The sequence below is a fragment of the Gobio gobio genome, assembly GCF_949357685.1.
Source record: "Gobio gobio genome assembly, chromosome: 15".
Classification (NCBI taxonomy): Eukaryota; Metazoa; Chordata; class Actinopteri; order Cypriniformes; family Gobionidae; genus Gobio; species Gobio gobio.
Window position 1 is genome coordinate 32,058,564 of NC_137108.1, and position 19,371 is coordinate 32,077,934.

General features: G+C 36.4%; 1 protein-coding gene across 14 annotated transcripts in view; it reads right to left on the reverse strand.

The window, feature by feature from the left end:
• The window catches only part of ptk2ab (protein tyrosine kinase 2ab), an 88,944-nt gene that overhangs the window by 12,517 nt on the left and 57,056 nt on the right, over nt 1-19,371 (reverse strand). For 11 of the 14 annotated variants that reach the window (XM_079836986.1, XM_079836984.1, XM_079836974.1 and 8 more), the window contains 6 exons: nt 14,598-14,713; nt 14,328-14,428; nt 11,718-11,807; nt 11,139-11,343; nt 4,289-4,400; nt 131-217 (listed from right to left, as the gene is read on the reverse strand). In XM_079836986.1, the coding sequence (XP_079693112.1) occupies nt 131-217; nt 4,289-4,400; nt 11,139-11,343; nt 11,718-11,807; nt 14,328-14,428; nt 14,598-14,713 (711 nt within the window). Of the gene's footprint in view, nt 1-130; nt 218-1,846; nt 2,297-4,288; nt 4,401-5,515; nt 5,608-11,138; nt 11,344-11,717; nt 11,808-14,327; nt 14,429-14,597; nt 14,714-19,371 lie in introns of those variants that run through there. The other 3 variants (XM_079836973.1, XM_079836980.1, XM_079836978.1) reach the window with 2 other exon arrangements.

Consider the following 19,371-nt stretch of genomic DNA (forward strand, 5'->3'; position numbering starts at 1 on the left):
TAAAAATTCAGGGGTTAATTCTTAAACAGTTGCACAATGCAGTATTTAATCTCTAAAAACCTGCGTTTGATACACTAACCACCTGTAATTCAATTTACCCATTGGTATTAGACTAATACAAGTTTTGTACCTGGTAATGATTGTGCTGGCCAATGTGCTGAGGACTAGGGTAGAACCCTTCACTGGAACGTGGACTTGGATAACCAGGTCGACTGGGCTGTAATCACACACACACACACACAACTTTATGTCAATGTACTAGCACATTTTGACCAGTCAGGTTAAGGTTAAGAGATGCTGTTAAAATCAGTCCACCAGACGCACACACAATTCTTGTGCATTTTGTGTGGATGAAGATTTCAGGCTGTTGAAGGGAAAAAATGAAAACAGTCGAACATAAAACGCAAGCAGTTAGTTAAACGTTAACACAATGCTGCATGTGTTATGTTATTGTAGTTATACAATACATGGGAGAAGGACCAGGCAGGTATAATATATTAGAAAGAATGGATTGAAGAATGAATGCTGTTTGACAGGAGGCGGTCCTCATCCAATTGGCTGGGATACTTTGAGTTCAGCTGCGGGTGGGGAAAAAAGGGGACGGACTGATCTACCTTACAAATCCGTTCATAGAGAGAGTCGACTGACCACAGCTCCAGACGAGCAAAGGAGGAAACAAAAGGAGAAAAAGGGGTGACAACACAGTAACATACACTTAAATGGACATAAAAGGGTTAAAATGGGCACATGAACACTGTCACGAGAGAGATGGGATTTATTGTCTATAAAGCAAAGCAAAACAAAACCAAAAAATATGTTTATTATCAATCTGCTTTAAGAATCAATTTTCTTTTAAGAACCGTGTTTTGGGGATGCGGACACGGTGGAAACAGGGTTTACGGTTTTGTATGCATTCATGAAAATAAAGCCAAATATTAAATTTGAGATTCACACAACCACACGCCTATGGCAGGTTAATCCTTAATTTTAATACAATTGTTAAACATCAGGTCTGGCACACGGTTTAGTTTACATGCATTGAAGAGGAAACATGCAGTTTTCCACAGTTTTATCTGGAAGATTATCTGAAGCTAGCATTTTTTTTTACTTGTTTTTAGTCTACAACTTCTAATAGTAATACAACACAAATAAGCGGCTCTATAATAACAGCTATGTTGAAGCCTAAAAGTTGCTAGTTACTGAGAGTCAAGCAGTCGACTCACTAAACGCGCTTATTGTATGTGCACTTTTAAACGTTAACCAGAATCTGCATCATAAACATCCTCTGAAAAGACAGAGGTGACACGCAATGTGCATTTAATCCTTCATATATATTCATAGAGTGCAACAGTCAGGTTATGCGAGTTAAAAACACATTTTTAACAATAACCTATAAACCTTTAAAGGCAGGCATACTGTGAGCTTTGACGTTGTTAATCAATGCAATATGCTTTTGTTAAAACCACCATTTATTTATTATAATATGCATATTTTGCAACTAACCTCATAGCTGGTTTGTTTGGTTCAAAATGAAAGGGAAAGGGGAAAAAGTGGGCGGCACTGTTGCACTCTTATTACACATAATCATATTTACTTGGTCATCAGATGAAGACTTCTGCTTGACTACGCAAAAACCCAATGTAGCTTGATTCTAGACTGATTATATACAGTTATATATTGCAGTCAACACTGCTGACTCTAATGCACTAAACCCTTTACTGCTTTTTACCACTATAACATCTAATCTGCAGCTAAATTGGCATGCACCTATAAAAAGCACCTGTGCTAATTAAGAAGTTACAGTAAAACTCCTGGGACACCCTGCTAACAGTCCTAGCACACCTGCCTGTGAGAATCTGTAGGGCACGTGGGTCAGGCTCAGCTGTTGCATGGAGGGATAGTAGGGGTCGAAGAAAGCAGGCTGAGTGGCACTGGGGGGGACAGAGGGTCTCCTCCTTGGCCCCTGGGGAAACAGCAGGGAGCAGTGCAGCGGTAACGGCTGAAGCAGAAGCGAGGTCTGAGTTTGCGGGAATGGCTGGGGATGTACGCTAAGCTGTTGTGTATTAGCATGGCACTGAGTGTGACTGTTTTGCTGTAGCGTTTGCTGCATGTGTAGTGATCGGTTAATGATGGGTTTGTCACATGGACCCAAAGGAGAGGCAGACGACTCGGGCTGGCGGAAGCAAAGGGAGATCTGGGAACCGAAGGGTTGCTGTGGAGGATGAGAAGCAGCAGAGGCAGAAGCAGACAGACAGTCCATACTGAAGCTGTGCTGGAGGGGGCGTCTGCGGGAGGGCTACACACACACACACACACACACACACAATGAAAGATGAGCTAACCAACACAAGGAAACAGGGCATAAACAGAAAGGATGACAAAAGCAGAAATTTTGTGAGACATGATATGGATGAAAGCAGATTAACTCTGGTCATTAGCACAGCGGCAGGTGTGACCAGTCAACACAAAAACAGACATCAGCACCTGGACAGGATGATTGACAGGTCTGACAGGGAGCAAGGGGGTTTGAAAGTAAGAGTATGAAGTGCTTTAAGCCACACACAGAGCGACTGGAAAGATCAGCCTGGCCCATCAATCACTATAATGTGAGCAGCACAGGACAGGGAAGGATTTAAAACCCTGTCAAAAAGCAGACAGACTAACAATATCAATCAAAAACTTCAAGTGTACTGACACACACTACCGTTCAAAAGTTTGGAGTAGGTATTAATTTTCAGTAATCGTTGCAGTCTTCAGTGTCACATGATCCTTCAGAAATCATTCTAATATGCTGATTTGGTGCTCAAAACATTATTTTCAGTGTTAAAACAGTTGTGCTGCTTAATACTTTTGAGGAAACCGTGATACACTCAGGATTTAACAAATGGAAAGTAAATTTTTTTTAAATTTTAAATAGAAATGGTGTGAAACATTATAAATGTTTTAAATGACACTTTTGGTCAGTTTGAATGAATCCTTGCTGAATAAAAGTATTAATTTCATAATTCTCACTGGGTCATCAATGTTTGACCCGTTTTTCCAGAAAAGATGGCACATTTTAAATGCATTTTTCTAAAATTAATTTACTTAATTTTGAGGAGCAAACCAGCATATACAGAACTCAAAGCTGGCACACATGGACTGAAATTCAAAGTTGATTTTCATCATAATGAATTTTTGATTGTTTATTGATCAACCAATGGGTGATTGACTTCTTTATATTCTTCAGATGATAAAATGGAGATACAATTTGTCTTTTGTAGTCTGTCTTTAGAACCAGACATATGGAAAGATCATGACACGTCTAATCATATTTATTTTCATATTAAGCTTGTTCAGAAAGATGAAGAGAAGTGAAGACAGAACCACATGGGAAGAAGCATTTTTGCATATGGGTAGAATATGTACTACACAGTGGGGTCCAAAAGCCTGAGACCACATTGAATATCTGTGATTCAAAATCACAAATATTTACACATAAATATTTAAAGATTTAAAATCTGCACTATTTCTAGGACACTAATTAAATAAGCAAATAAACCAGATTGCTATGCTAATGATATAATTGGTTTTAAATTAGGCAAATACAAAATGGAAGCATTTCCACTGATGATCTCAAATGTTCAGACCCCACTGTATGTAACCATAACAAATGAGAAACTAGAATGGTGCTGTATCCAAAATGATGTTACATGACAGAAGACGTGCCCTGTCATTGGAGAGCTGAGATTACAGACAAAGGGAATGTCTGGAAAATTGCTGGCTAACTATAAACACACACAATAATGAATCAATCACCGCAGTTAATATACTTAATATAGTATTTTTCTTTGATACACAGAAAAAAATGCATCTTGTCCTATAGAAATGTTTTAATGATACATAGACTCTCTTGTTTAACACTTGTTTGCTGCTAAATAAAAATGTACAAACAATATTGTAAGCACATGCAAGCAAAACAAATTTTTCTAGTCCTTTCCTTCTCTCCAATTTTCACAAAAAATACAACCTGGTTCACTTTAAAACAAACACGCATACATACTACTACTCCTAACAAGCCACCATGTGCTAGGGTGACAAATGGTGACACGCTGTTAACCTTGGTAATAAATCTGCTGTTCCAGATGAACTCAGGCTGCCATAAATGTAAAAACGTGAAAAACACATGAACAATCCCGGGAATTTTTTTTTTAAATGTTCTTTTTGCATTCTTAGTCAGTTACACATTGATTAGGACATTGGTAGTTAGCCTTTTTAACATAAGAAATAGCCCAGCGCAGTTACTTACTTTTGGTGGCGCCTCGTCCGGACCTCCTGAGTCCCACGATACGGGGACTTGTCTCCTCATCTCCATTCGGCTGCGCTCCTCCTGCTGAGCCTTCTCATCCGCGAGGATTGTACTGCACAAACACCGGTGGATAACACTATCAAACAACATCCTTCTTCTAAAACTACAAGTCTTTATGATACAAGTCTTTATATGGATCCTCGAGTTTGAGAACACTCTTGCAGAGCAAAAAAGTAATAAAGCTCTTTAGTACAAATGTGAATGTAGGATGATTCCCCCTCAAAGTTTGCTTTCATTCCTATAAATGAGTTCAAGAGGAAGACATTTCCAACTTTATGCAATTGATAGAAAGGTGGAGTCACTCTATCATCACAGACGAGTCAGTGTAAGAACCCAACCCACACACGGTTGACTATCATGGGAAAATAAAGCTACGAAGACACTATTTCACAATCAAATACGTCATGACAAGCTGTAAGTAACGTCAAACAGCCGGAATAAGAAGATGCCAGCATGTTGTTAAAACATTCCATCAACATTTCTCATTTTAGACTGCTGTGTGAAAATAAAGAGACACTAATACAAAAACGTTAACAACCACTCTTCATGCATTATTTATTGCATTGGTGCATATGGGGGCAGCACCATTTTATCTGTTAAAGACCATTTTAATTAATTCAGCAAAGATACAAATTGACTGGGAAAAAAAGTGACATTTTCCACAAAAATGTTAAGCAGCTGTTTTCAACTGATTATAAGAAGAAATAAAATCTTAAATCTTCAAATTAAAGCAGAACATTTGTTAGACATGATATGGATGAAAGCAGATTCTTTTTGAAGGATCATGTGACACTAACGACTGGAGTAATGGCTGCTAAAAATTCAGCTTTGCCATCACAGGAATAAATTATTTTAAAATGTATTCAAAATTGTAATAGGACTATGTAATAGTACACAATAGTATTGTTTTTACTGTATTGTAAATCTAATAAAAGCTCGCATGGTTAGCATAAGAGACTTCTTTTAAACAGAACATCTTTTAATATTTTGCCAACCCAAACCACAAACTGTAGTGTAGTTTCAGGGTGGGGTCTGCTTACGCTCCAGTACATCTACAGAAATGTCTTTAGTGATTAAAAAAAAAAAACCTTACAAGAATGGAAATGTTAGTAATGACCTTAAAACTCACCACACAGTCTTTATAGTATCGTTATGTGAAGCTCGTACCTGTCGTCAGTGAAGTCTTGCGCTCAGAGGAGGCTACAGAAACGCAAGAGGTGCGAAAGAATGGAGCATGTAAGTCTTACTGGTGAGAGAATGCAAGCTGGCTGAGAGAGGGACTATTTCTGGAAACTCTATTATCTCAGAGACCATGAGTGGATGGACAGAGAGAGGGAGAGAGGGGGGGAGAGAGATAGATAGAGAGAGAGAGAGAGAGAGAGAGAGAGAGAGAGAGAGAGAGAGAGATGCAGGATAAACAGAAGGGACACCTGTTGTAATCAATCCAGACCTGCTGAGCTTCCCCACACCCAGACCATTATACACAGCCATGACTGTAGCTGAATCTAATAAAACAGATTAAAAGGTATGATAAGTTTAGGATAAAAAAGGTTTCTTAACAATTGTTTATTTAAAAAACATAAATATTAATTTTAAAAAAAGTTCTTAAAACTTAAAATAAAAAAATAGTTTGCACAAAAATGAAAATTCTTTCATTAATTACTCACCCTCATTTCGTTCCAAACCAGCAAGACTTTCGTTCATCTTCGGAACACAAATGGAGATCTTTTTGATGAAATCTGAGAGATTTCGGTCCCTCCATTGACAGCTACACAACTGACTTTAGCGCTTCAAAAAGTTCAAACTAATCCATATGAATTGAGTAGTTTAGTCCACATTTTCTGAAGAGAAATGATGGCTTTATTTGATGAACAGATTGAATTTAGGCTTTTATTCACATATAAACATTCATCAACTCACACATTAGTTGTGGTAAACCAACAGAAGCTCAAGCATGTTCGCTTGATGTGCGACAACAAACGTTCTCTCGTGTTCATTCTTGTGTCTTACGCAACACGTTTGAGCTTCTGCAAGAACCAATGAGGTTTGTTTTCAAGCGCGTAGAGCCAGTTCGGTTGAGCTTCTGTTCAATATTTATATGTGAATACAAGCCTAAATTTAATCTATTGTTCATATAAAGCGTTAGAGTTTCTTCAAATTTGGACTAAACTGCTCAGTTCATATGGATTCGCTTTACGATCTCTTTATGAACTTTTTGAAGCTTCAAAGTGTCAGTCGCGTAGCTGTCAATGGAGGGACAGAAAGCTCTCAGATTTCATAAAAAATATCTTCATTTGTGTTCCGAAAATGAACAAAAGTCTTACGGGTTTGGAACGGCATGATTAAAATGACAGAATTTTCATTTTTGGGTAAACTATTCCTTCTATAAATACTACAATTAAAAGCAAAATCTGGCCTCAGAAATCTTAAAAAGATTTCTTAACAAAAATGGTAATAAAAAAAAATCTTAAGGCTTGGGGTTGACAGCCCTTAATCGAAAAAAACAAAACAAAAAAACTTAACGACACTGAAATATTGCAATATATATATATTTAAAAAAAACTCTTGATTAAAAATATTATCTTACTAAATTTTTTTACATTTATTATGATTAAAAACATCTAAATTAAAAAAGAAATTGTTTAAAAAAAAAAGTTAAAATCAAATTTTGTTATGTAGGGCATAACATGGATTAAAAATGTTTCTCAACAAAATAGGTAAAATAATAATAAAGTCTGTCAAAAAACATTAAAAAAAAAAACATTAATACAAATTTTTAACAAAACTAAATTGTCATGAGTTTCTGTTTAACAGCTTTTAATGTATAAATGCAATCTTAAGGAAAAAAAGGTAGAAAATCTCTGCAGCATCTCAAAGGCCACATACAGAATCTATGGAATAACCACTGAGTCCCAGCCAGCAGTCTCACCCAAACCATATCAGTCCATCATCCTCTGTCTGCCTGTGAATAACAGACTGTCTGCTACATCAAACCTTCATTTCTCAAGTCTAATGCTGAACTTTACAGCGCTATTATGTTCCTCAGAGGACCACTCTGTTAAAAGAAAGTGACCACGTTCACACCTGGTTAATTCAGTTCATGTTACACAGTCCAGAATCAAGTACCAAACATCTCAACATACATAGTAGCTCAGACACGCAAACTACAGTACTTCTACAATGCTTTGATTCAAACTATTGAGTGCGAAAACAAACAATGATTCATTCCTCAAACTGTTTGGACTAGACCTTCTTTCTGCAATCCCTGACAAAGCCTTCTGAGGAAAGTGTTTGAGCATCCTGTGTGTCAAACCCATGTGACTTTATTCCATTTCATAATCCTCACTTCATCTCAGTATGCACTGAAGGAATAACATTAAGAGATAATTTTGTGTAATGTACATAAACGTTATTTATGTTCTATTAAAACGGCTGTTTAACAATCATAAACGTGACGCTTTTAAACAAAGCCCATTAACATCGACCTTGAGATTACAGTCTAAAGACCATAAATCCACCAACAGATCTCAAGAATATAGTGGCTAATTTCCTTATCAAACACAACAGGATATTGACTAAACCTCAACTCTGATACCTTCAGCACCAGTTATGGCTGTAATTTGGTTTTATAAATGGCATTAACAGTGCAAATATTTACAGGGTCTCCTAGAAACAGACGTGCTACAATTTAATGTACAACAAAATTAACGAGGGTAGAGAGAGGGAACTGTTTTTTTCCAAAACGCATTAAGAATTTCACTCCATCCAAGATACCTAACAAGGAATACATTTGGAAACTCAAGATGCAACATGACATATCCGTCTCAATTTGGATATCTGGGGCATTTGTGTATAACTTGAGATTTTGGAAACATCTCATGCTGTCAAATCTGTTTTATATCAAATAGAAAACGTGGATGTTTTTGCTGAAGGCAGACAAGATTCCTCAGATTACTGAGGAATCGAGTGTTTGATGGCCCGTCAGAGTACAGGTCGTTTTCCCCTCTCTATTAGCGTTTACAGGAACTGACTGCATGTGTGGACAAGAACAGACATTGGGGAACTCAATACTATTGTATCATGAAAGATGCAGGGAGCGTGTGTGTGTGTGTGTGTGTGCGCGCATGCCTGAAAGGGTAAGGGAGAGATAAACACTCAAGGATGTGTGAGAAAGAAAGAAGGAGAGGATGATTTCTTTCAATAGTTGCTATTCTATGAAATCAGGTCCAGACAGGAAGTGTAATAGACGCGTAGAGGGTGAGTCAAGGCTTAACAAGATTAAACTTCCTCAAGAATGCAATTCTCAATGTTTACACAGCAAGACATATTAATGTTTTGGAAATAAGTCTCTTTTGTTCATCAAGGATTTACTTATTTGATTAAAAAATACAGTAAAAATAGTAATATTGCAAAATATTATTTCAATTTAAAAGAACTGTTTTTGTTTTGATATAGTTTAAAATGTAATTTATTCCTGTGACGGTAAAGCGGAATTTTCAGCATCATTACTCCAGTTTTTAGTGTCACATGATCCTTTAGAAATTATTCTAATATACTGATGCTCAAGAAACATTTCTTATTATTTTCGGTGTTAAAATAGTGATACTTTTTTCAAGGATGGTTTGATAAATAGAAAGTTCAACAGCATTTATTTGAAACAGAAATATTCTGTAACATTATAAATGTCTTAACATGCTGAATAAAAGTATTCATTTCTTTTCAAAAGTTTGAGTTCAACAAAACTATTTTTGTAGTACTCTATATGTTCATGGGAAGATGCTTTTGTTTGAATTTTATAAAACCTTAAACTACAAATTACATTATAAAACAGAGAACGAAAGAAAATAATTCAATTGAACAGCTTTAGTGAAAAAGTCTAATAATATAAAAAATATAAATATAAAACCAATTTTCAAAAAAGAAAAATTTGAGAGCTACTAAAAAGTGAGTGCTACTGTAGTGCTAAATCTGATGAAATGCTCATTCAAAACTAATTATAAATTACTATAGTGATGAGTAAATAATAATAAAATGTGTGATAAATAAAAAGTACAATATAAACCATTGTAACAACAGCAACTAGGAAAGAGTAAAATGAAGAAAATATATTCCTGCTCCCCATTCATTAGTGTTTAAATATTAGTGTTGACATCACAAAAAGCTTGTATTTGAGAAAACAAAAATATGGTGGACATGGACAAATATTTGAAACACTAACAGCCACTGTAAATGTACAGTTTCTATATAATATAGAGCAAGCTGAGCACTTGATAACCTGCATGAGCACCACAGCTAAATGTGTTAAAGCAAACCACAGCTCTGACATAAAATGCATTACGGGTCTAACCTCAGTCCTATTCATTGAACTCAATAAAGTATGGGTGGATGTTGGGCTGAATTTTTAACCCAGAAATCTCTGCATCACTGTAGTGATACAGTTATTTATACTAGAGCATTAGAGCGCCATCTACTGCTATCAGGCAGATCCATTTACTGTGGTTATGAGACTGTGTGGTCATGTAAGGCTATGTACAGAGACTGCCAGCAAAAATCAGATTTCTTGATATACAGATTTTATCCAGATGGGTTTTTGAAATTCTAGACATCGATTTCAACACATGAAATCTGATTTTAATTTGTGATTTAAAACTGTGATTGAAACCACATTTGGAGATGGTTTGAAATGCGATTCTAGTCCGATTTTTACAGATGTGTCTCAGTCTGGACACTGGCTGTTCAAATCTGATTTCAAATTGTCTTCTGCATCATTCTTAAGCTAGGAATACATCAAACCGATGCTGACCAACTAGTAGCGACGAAAGCAGACTGCAGAGTTGGCTCACGTCGACAGCGTCTGGGTCCAAAGTTGCCCTGACACACCAAGCAGACGCTCGACATCCGACGGCCAAGAAGCACGTCCTATCTGCGCCTGCGTACGATTAAATAGCTTTCCGTACCAGCTGGTGGCAGTAGTCTGTTTTCGTTATTCAAAAGCGAGAAACCGGAAGAGCTACCCTGTATACCCTATATAAACAAAGCACCTCATAATCTCGCTCACCACAGACGGTCACTTCTGTTAGTTTTTTTTTTCGTGCACTGGTTCGCTAGCAGAACAGCCAATCAGAACGATCAGATGGGCCGACTGACCGGCAAGCGGCGACGTCGATTCAATATGTCGAATCGGCTGAAAAATAGCCGACGAGGACCAACGTCAGCCGACGGTGCGGAACACACAGAGAAAACTTAGTTGGCCGACGCACGAAAACTGCCCGACGGCCGACCGTCGGCTTGGGGTGTGTTCCAGGCTTTAAGCGACACACAACGCACTACAACGTCAAAACCGGTGACGGAAATGCCTGAAGTATTCATACATATATACCAGTCTCCTCCATTTTGGAGTTTTGAATGAAGGAGTTCTGCACCGTGACTCGACAGGTGCTTTTTTGGAAAGCGAGATGGTGCACCTCCATTTTTCCTGCATTGGTTTTGAAAGACTCGTTATATATGTATGAACGCCTACGTCGTTACCAAAGCAACCCATACAGATAAGGTTGGTTGGTTATGTCTGGACCACTGATCTATATAAATGACACAAAACTTATTTGATCAATTGCAATTAATAGTGCGGACAGTCTACCTGAAAAGATCTGATTTCAGAAAAAAAATCTGATTTGCCTCCAGTCTGAACAAGTGAACAACCACATAATTCAAAACCATGACCTATAATATTCAAGCAGCACATAGTGAACGGAGCAGAATTTGTGCAAAATTCAAAGTTATGTGGACTGACCTTAGTTGGCCCTTGAGCTCTGTGAATCGTGGTCGTTTGCTGGGATCGTACGCCCAGCACTTGGTCATCAGGCTGTAGAGGGTCGGCGGGCAGTTGGGCGGCATAGCCAGACGCTCGCCGTTCTCAATCCGACCAATCACGTCGTTATTCTTCACGCCTTGAAACGGCTTCACTCCGTACATCAGTATCTCCCACATACACACTCCTAAAACACAAACATAAAGTGAGTCTAGATACACATGAAGACAATCGCAATATTCCACTTTAGATGAAACCCAACTTTAGCACTAATTAAAGACGGCTAATCTGCTATAAAACAAGTGGCGTCACTCCCCGATCTACACTATTTATTTAACTTTCATGACACACACAGGATGGAAAAATTCAAGCTCTATGCCACTCTTTATACACACAAAACACATTTTCGAAACAATTTAGATGTCCCAAAGGCATTGAATGCATAATGTTAATGGACACCGTTTTTGTGAGCTGTTTCAATGTCTGAACATGCACAGGATGTTGAGTTTCTGTTTCTGACTAGAGGAATTGAGAGCAGTAAAAGCACACACACACTCTTACCAAACATCCACACGTCGCTGGCTGAGGTAAAACGTCTGAAGTTTATTGACTCTGGCGCCATCCATTTAATAGGTAGTTTTCCTTTAGAGGCTGCAAAAAGAGAGAGAAACAGACAATGAGTGTGAATGAGAAGAGTCGGTTCCAAAAGACTGAGACCACTAGTGAGAATGCTTCTATTTTGCATTATTTTATAATTCAATGGAATGATTTTCATTACAAATGTTATATTAAATCACATAATTTGAGTGAAAACTGTGCAGAATTTAAATTATTTATTCATTTATATATTATTCTTAGTTTTAATTTTTTTTTACATGAAAAAAAATGATTTACATGATTAGTTGTTTTAAATATTTTAAAACATAAACCTGAGGTTTAATAAAAATAAAAATAAATTGTTGAACCACAATGTGTACTACTGTTCAAAAGTTTGGGGTTGGTAAATTTTTTAACCAAGGGTGCATTTATTTGATGAAACATACAGTAAAAACAGCAATATTGTGAAATGTTATAACATTTTTAATAACTTTTGTATTTTCAAATGTAATTTATTCCTGTGATGGGATGGCAAAGCTGAATTTGTCAGCATCATTACTCTAGTCTTCAGTGTCACATGATCCTTGCTGAATTTTGGTACTGATCTGGTGCTCAAGAAACATTTATTATTATTATCAACGTTGAAAAGTTGAGTTACTTAATATTTTTGTAGAATAGAAAGCCAACAGAACAGGATTGATTTGAAATAGAAATCTTTTGTAACATATATAAATGTTTTCACCAGCCAGGTTCCCATGATCCCATGATTTTTTTTCTTCCAAAAAAAGGTTTAGCACTTCAAAAATGGTTACCGATATATCTGATGGAAATTGCATTTATTGATTAAATTTCTGTGTGTTGACAGTCATTTTTCATTTAACTTTAGAGCATAAATTCTATATTGATACTTCAAAATGCCGCAAACATTTGTTTGGTAACATTCGCTGAGAAAAAGGGCTTTAACACAAATAAATGTTGTGTCACGTGACGGAGTTGCCTACATGCAGTGTCTGCGATCGTGGTGTTGCTCCCGTTAAAACGCAGTTTCTCTGTTACATGATGTTCAAAGGTGCATTAAATCTATTCTATTCATATTATTAAATTATATATAAAATTACTTTATTACTGTTAGTATTTGGTTAGAATAAGATGGGTTACCTCTCAAATATTATTCATTATTATTTGTTATTTTATTTCCTGATAACACGTTAATTTGATGTTCCTTTTATTTTGTAACATTGCAAAGTAAATTTAGTAATTTTAATCTTAAAATGAAAAAGTCAAATTGCATTCTGTATACTTTCAAAAAAATTTTTTTAACTTAAAGTGTTTATGCTGCCTTGAAAAGTTACGTTTAAATGTGAAGTTGTATTGTATTAAGTGAGTTATCTCAATAAGTTAAATCGGGGAAAGTTATTCTAATGCAAATTTGAAAAAATATATTTTTCAGTGTATAAATTTGTAATAGGCAGTTGTTTCTCACATTTTAAAAATAATAGGCCTGTTACCAAGCATTCTTTTCACTGTACAGTCTAAAAAAAGTAATCAGAAAAATAATACAACTGCATGTTTCTAAATATTGCTTGATGATCAAATATTGATCCAAATAGTCTATATACCAACTTTTGCCAGCAGGAGTATGATACTCGTGACATTTTTGGTACTTGGCGATATAGATTAGCGATACCTGTGTTTTCATTGCATTTGTAATATTTTGAAGAATATATATACATACATTATATATACACATTATATATATATATATATATATATATTCATATATTATATTTTTTTAAATAATTAGTTATATTTTTTTTAATATTAGGTACACATCAATTAGATACATTTACTATTTACTACTCTAATAAATGCCTCATCGACACAACATCCTCAATAAAACCATCTCCAGCGTGATAACACCGATCTTTCGAATATTCCGATCTAATATGACTTCTGATTTGTAATGTTGCCAGAATCATAATCATACACTGTTTGTTCGTTGGCCAGAGTAGAACTGGCACCGCAACTGAGCCTGGTTTTCCCAAGGTTTTTTTCTCCATTAAGTCACCTGATGGAGTTTTGGTTCGCATTTGGCTTTTGGCTTGCTCAGTTGGGGACATTAAATATTCAACTATATTACTGATCCGCCCGCATTGACACTATATGATGATTGAAATGAGCTGGATGACATTCCGTTTTCTCCAGAGCGGCTGTACAGCCGAATCAAATTCTGTTGCATTATTTTCCTGTTTAACACTGTGAAGCTGCTTTGGAACAAATCGGCATTGAAAAAAGCGCTATATAAATAAAGGTGACTTGACTACTTAGACATCTTTAATCTGTGATATCACCATTTTGCTCTCTGTTTGTTCTTTTGCCACGGTTTCTTTTTGTGGATACAAAAACCGTACATATGCTGCGTAATATTCTTATTAAAATGTTCTGATGAGTATGAGTACATGAGAGCAGTATCGGCCAGTGCATCCCTTATTTAATGTATCCTTGCTGTATAAAAGTATTATTTTCTTAAAAAAAAAAAAAAAACAAGTATATTTTTCAACAGTGCCTTCATACCTTTATAATAAGAGCTGTCCTCCATGTATCTAGACAACCCGAAGTCTCCCAGCTTCACACAGTCCACTGAAGACACAAGAACGTTCCGTGCCGCAATATCCCTGAAAAGTTAGGTAAGAAAATGCTCTTTAAGAACTGCCTTATTTCCAGACTGTCAGTACAATAAGTGCAACTAGATGAGTGCTCCTGATCCTTCCTGCAAAAACATTGAACAGGAAAGGGAAGTGATGACTACAACACCAGCAGTGTTTGCAAGATGTGGACACTTACCTGTGTACAAAGCGTTTGCTCTCTAGGTACGCAAGGGCTGTGCTGAGCTGGTAAGAAAACAGGATGAGCGATGCCAAATCCAGATTGTACTTCCTAATCTGAAGAAAGGAACGCAACTGAAAAATAGAATAGGGGAAAAATGCATAAATATATCAGTAAATACTGAAATAATATTATGTGAGCTTTATGCAACTGTGCAGCAAATTTAACTACATCAATTAAAATGAACCATTAGCAAACACAGCACTGTCAGAGTTAAAACCAAAGCTGAACATTAGATGGAGCTGTTGTACTGTTCACAGGAAACCACAGCCTATATCACACCTAGGCGATGAGCTTCTATTGCATTGCTATGTTTTTCCTCCCACAACTGTATACAGGTTTAAGAAATCACAGCTTAAGTGGTCACCACAAATAGTCAGCACTAAATACAGGTGTAAACAAGGTCCAAATGATTTTTTGCGATCACTCAAACCACATTTAGTGATGGTCTGAAAATCAAATGAGTGAATTAATGAGTTAAAATAGGTTTTTACATACACACAGTGTATATGCACAAAACTTCATGGAACATCTTGATTATGCCTGCCGTCTGTATGCTGCAACAGATAATTCACTTAAAGTGTCAGAAGAAAAAAAACAAAAAAACTCATGTACATCATGTGAAGTTTCCATATCAAAAATGTGTTTAATGTAGTTAAATGTATGTAATGTAGAATAATTGAAATGCCTAATATTTTAAACAAATAAATGACTATAAACCAAATAATTGTAATGTTACCAATGCATATTTGCTGGATTTATTTACAATGAATTGTAAGAACAATTAAATTTTTGTTAAGGTTTGTCTTAAGAACAATCTTAAAATGCACAATTTGCACAAAGATTTTTAGATTAAAATATACAAAAAACACTAGAACAGTGTTATACTGTATATTTTGTTGACTTTTGTACTTGCATTATCCCAAATGTTTCCAAGAATGTTTAAATCCAGAGAAATAAGCACTTTTAACCAGGACACAAACCATGTCCATGCGTCGCCAATGACATCATACCTGGTTTCTACAAAATAAATTGAGCGAATCGAGAGTAACTCTCGATTCCCTCAATTTATTTTGTAGAAACCATGGAAACACCAAAGATGCTTTAACCCCTAGGAGTCTGAGCTGTTTTTGGGCCCTTTAGAAGTTGACATGCTCTGACATTTGTGTTTTTTTCAGTTGCTTATAAACACATTAATGGCAAAAGTGTAATTACACTGTTTTTAGCACAAACTGGGCTACCATAATATGTGAGCAACATGTATGTACATGCTTGTATTTTTGAGAGAAAAATGTTTATGCACAGATTTTGAAAAAAATAAAACATTTGTTTTAAAATTAAGGCCTCAAAACACACAATAGATATCTGTTCCCAAGACTTTTGACTCTTGTCTGTATTTGAATAGAGCTTTTTCTTTAAAGGGTAACTAAACCCCTGCTCAGAGCTTAACTCCACTCACTGGCAAATTTTGAAAAATGCTGGAAAAGTGGGCAGAGCCCAGCGGAGACAGAGGGGACGAACCGAGGGCGGGGGTAAGCGGAGGGCGTGCAACTGAGACCCGCAGTGACGGATTGATTGACAGCTGTCTGACTCGCGAGTCGCAAAGATGGAGAATGACTAGAGTGACGCCAGCTTTGCAACAGAGCGGTCATTCTCCTACCTTCACCTGAAGTGGATGAGGGTAAATTGTCTGTAGACACAGACCCAGAGCCTTATCAATGCGAGCCGCTGGCTCAAACTACATCGGATGTCCCTTACCGCGGCAACCACTTGCGTGTCAGGGTTTGAAAGTGCGTCTCGTGTATGAAACTTATCTGTACACATGACGGGCGGCAATAATATCGCTAGAAAATCCTGACGTGTACTGACAACTGCATTATTTAACCGCATTTTCTTCATTACAATGTTAAAGCAAGTGTCAAGTCAGTTTCATTCATAATGTTTCTACTTCATGTAACATGACAGTTCATACTGGAGTGAAGCCGTTCTCATCATGTGATTGGGGGAAACATTTCTGAGGGCGTGGTGAGCTCGTGCCAGGGGCGCGGATAGTGAGCCGTTGGAAGTACCATCCTAAGTCACGATGTACCACAACGTCCAATAGGAAAATTCAACTGCAGTAGCCACCGTTCAACCTTAAGAGGGCAGCACTTTGGCGGTTTTACACCATATTTTATAGAATTAAAACACTTTATACTCAAATGTCAAAACATTTACTCGAATCAATGAACAGCATCAATAAAGCCCCAGTATTACAGATCATTAACTAAAAAAAGTTGGTTTAGGGTTTAGTTACCCTTTAAACTGATGTGAGAATCATTGAGCCTACTCATTCACATAAAACAATACACTGATTTATAATGAATAATGATGAGATAGCACCTGAGATAACAAAGGACTCGCATTAATGAGCTGCATAATGAATGAGCTTCAGGTAAGTCTGTGACAGAGAGCAACAGAGCAAAGGAAATATATATTTTTTGTAGTTTATTTTATTTGGAATGTAATCAACAAAGGCCTATTATATTTTAAATGATCAGAAGATTTGACTACACTGCAAAAAATGCTCTTCTTATTTGGTATTTTTAAAAGTCCAAATATTTAAAATACTTAAATCAAGATTAATTTACTAGATAAGTACAAATTTCTGGGGGGGAAATCAAAATGAAGTGAGTTTTTGCTTAGTTAGTTAACTTTATTGTCCCAAAGGGGAAATTCTGCTTGGGCACAGTGCAGAGTTGCTTCATAAAGATAGACCAGATAACTTAAAACAATCTATATTCTCTGCCACAACAATTTATGATTTATTAAACTATAATTTATGATTTATTACACCAATTTATTAAAACACAACAATTAGCTAATGTGATTAAAACCATGTTTTTACTCCAAACTTACTTTATATCACAAGTCAAATGTTTTAAATAACCTTATGTGATCTCATTTGTTTGGCTTTGGATCACAAAATCAGACAGAAAAAATATATTTTACAATATTCTGCATAATTATAAAAGCTTGAGTAGCATTGCATTTTAAATATAATCTATTATGAAAACACCCAACATGGTATAAATAACACAGATAAGCCATATATTGTCGCGATTGTGTGTTTATTATCTTCAAACGTGGTATCTGCATGTTAGAGCGATTTCTGGAAGCCGTTGTTTATGTCAATGTCACATGGTATCTTCTTCATGCGTGCTATATATGGACTACATGTGCACGGAGCGCCCTCCGGCTGCCAGTATGAAGTATGAAGAGTTTTTCATGAATGAGAGCAGCTGACGCTCGTATTACAATCTTTAGAAGGTACCGACGGTTTTCATACTCATAACTCCTGACACATATTAACAAATTACGGTCACTATATGACTTTGAGAATAAAACAGAGGTCAAAAATGAAAGCTTGAGTCTTAGATCTTTTAAATTATGTATAGTTTGTCAAGGTAATTACTTACATCTGACAGTAATTTTGAGCTAATTTAAACAAAGAAAGCTTCAGTGCGCCCTCGTGCACGATGTGTTTGTTTGAGCTGATGTGTGTGTGGGCGTCCTCAGTATTTGAATCTCAAGAGCGCGTGCTTCGTGGGCGTGGTCGCATTAGTGTATAATGAGCCACTCAGGAACGACTAACATCGCTCTGCTTTCAAACGGATTACATAAACACAGAATATTTGTTTTTTATTTGGTTTACAGTATTTAAAACCTGACATTTCAGCGTTTCTTTAGACATTTGTCTCATGTTTGTGAGACAAGTATTCAATAAGCTAGAGGTCATTTTCTGAAGACAATCTGAATGAACGTCTTTGACAGAGAGGCTGCAGATCGCGCATCATGTTTGATTTCTTTATTTTGCAAAAAGCACAACAATTTGTTTTTATTGTGACTGTACTAAAAAAAAAAAAAGAAACTTAACAGATTATAATGATGTATAACACTTGCCTGAATGATAAAAAAACGAAATGAAGTTATTTGAGTCTCTTTGGCACTGATAAGAGAAAAAGCAAGCCAATCACGCCGGCGCGACGGCCGACTCGAGAGGGTTAATAGATAATGTGTTTTATTAGACAGCTGAGCAGCTGTTTGGATACATTCATCGACAGAAAACTAATCATATATAGCTCAACACAGTTAGACTTATTGTTTAAATCTTATCTGTTTAAAGCGACCTCTAGCAGCGAAAATTACATATTGTGCCTTTAAAGGGAATGTTCATATATTTTCCTTTGTGTTCCACAGAAGAAGAAACAAAGTCACACAGGTTTGGATTGTCATGAGTAAATGACAGAATTTGAACTATCCCTTTAAGAAATAAATAAGAACATCCCTATCTGGGAATAAAAAAAAACAGCAGGAAGAAAGAAAATTAGAAGAGAATGTTCTCTCAATCTGGCCCCAGATGTGACCAGCAAGTGTCTTAGCTGTCCGCTTTTTATCGGATCACCCAAGATAGATGTTAACACCGGGTGTAAACAGGGCTTTATGTTAATGCAGAACCCCTGTGGAGACTTTAGAGTTTTTTGCTATTTAGCAGGAAACAGTTTCCCATCAGAAAGCCCTGAGACACTCATGCACAGTGTCTCAGTTGGATTGAATCATCTGAGACGTGCTATGACAAACAGCCTACGCTAGAAATCATCTTTACTACACCTTTATGGCCAGTTTATGAGACAAGCCATCATGATGGATTCCTCCAGCCTTAACCCGGCTGCCATCTTGTGAATAATGTGAG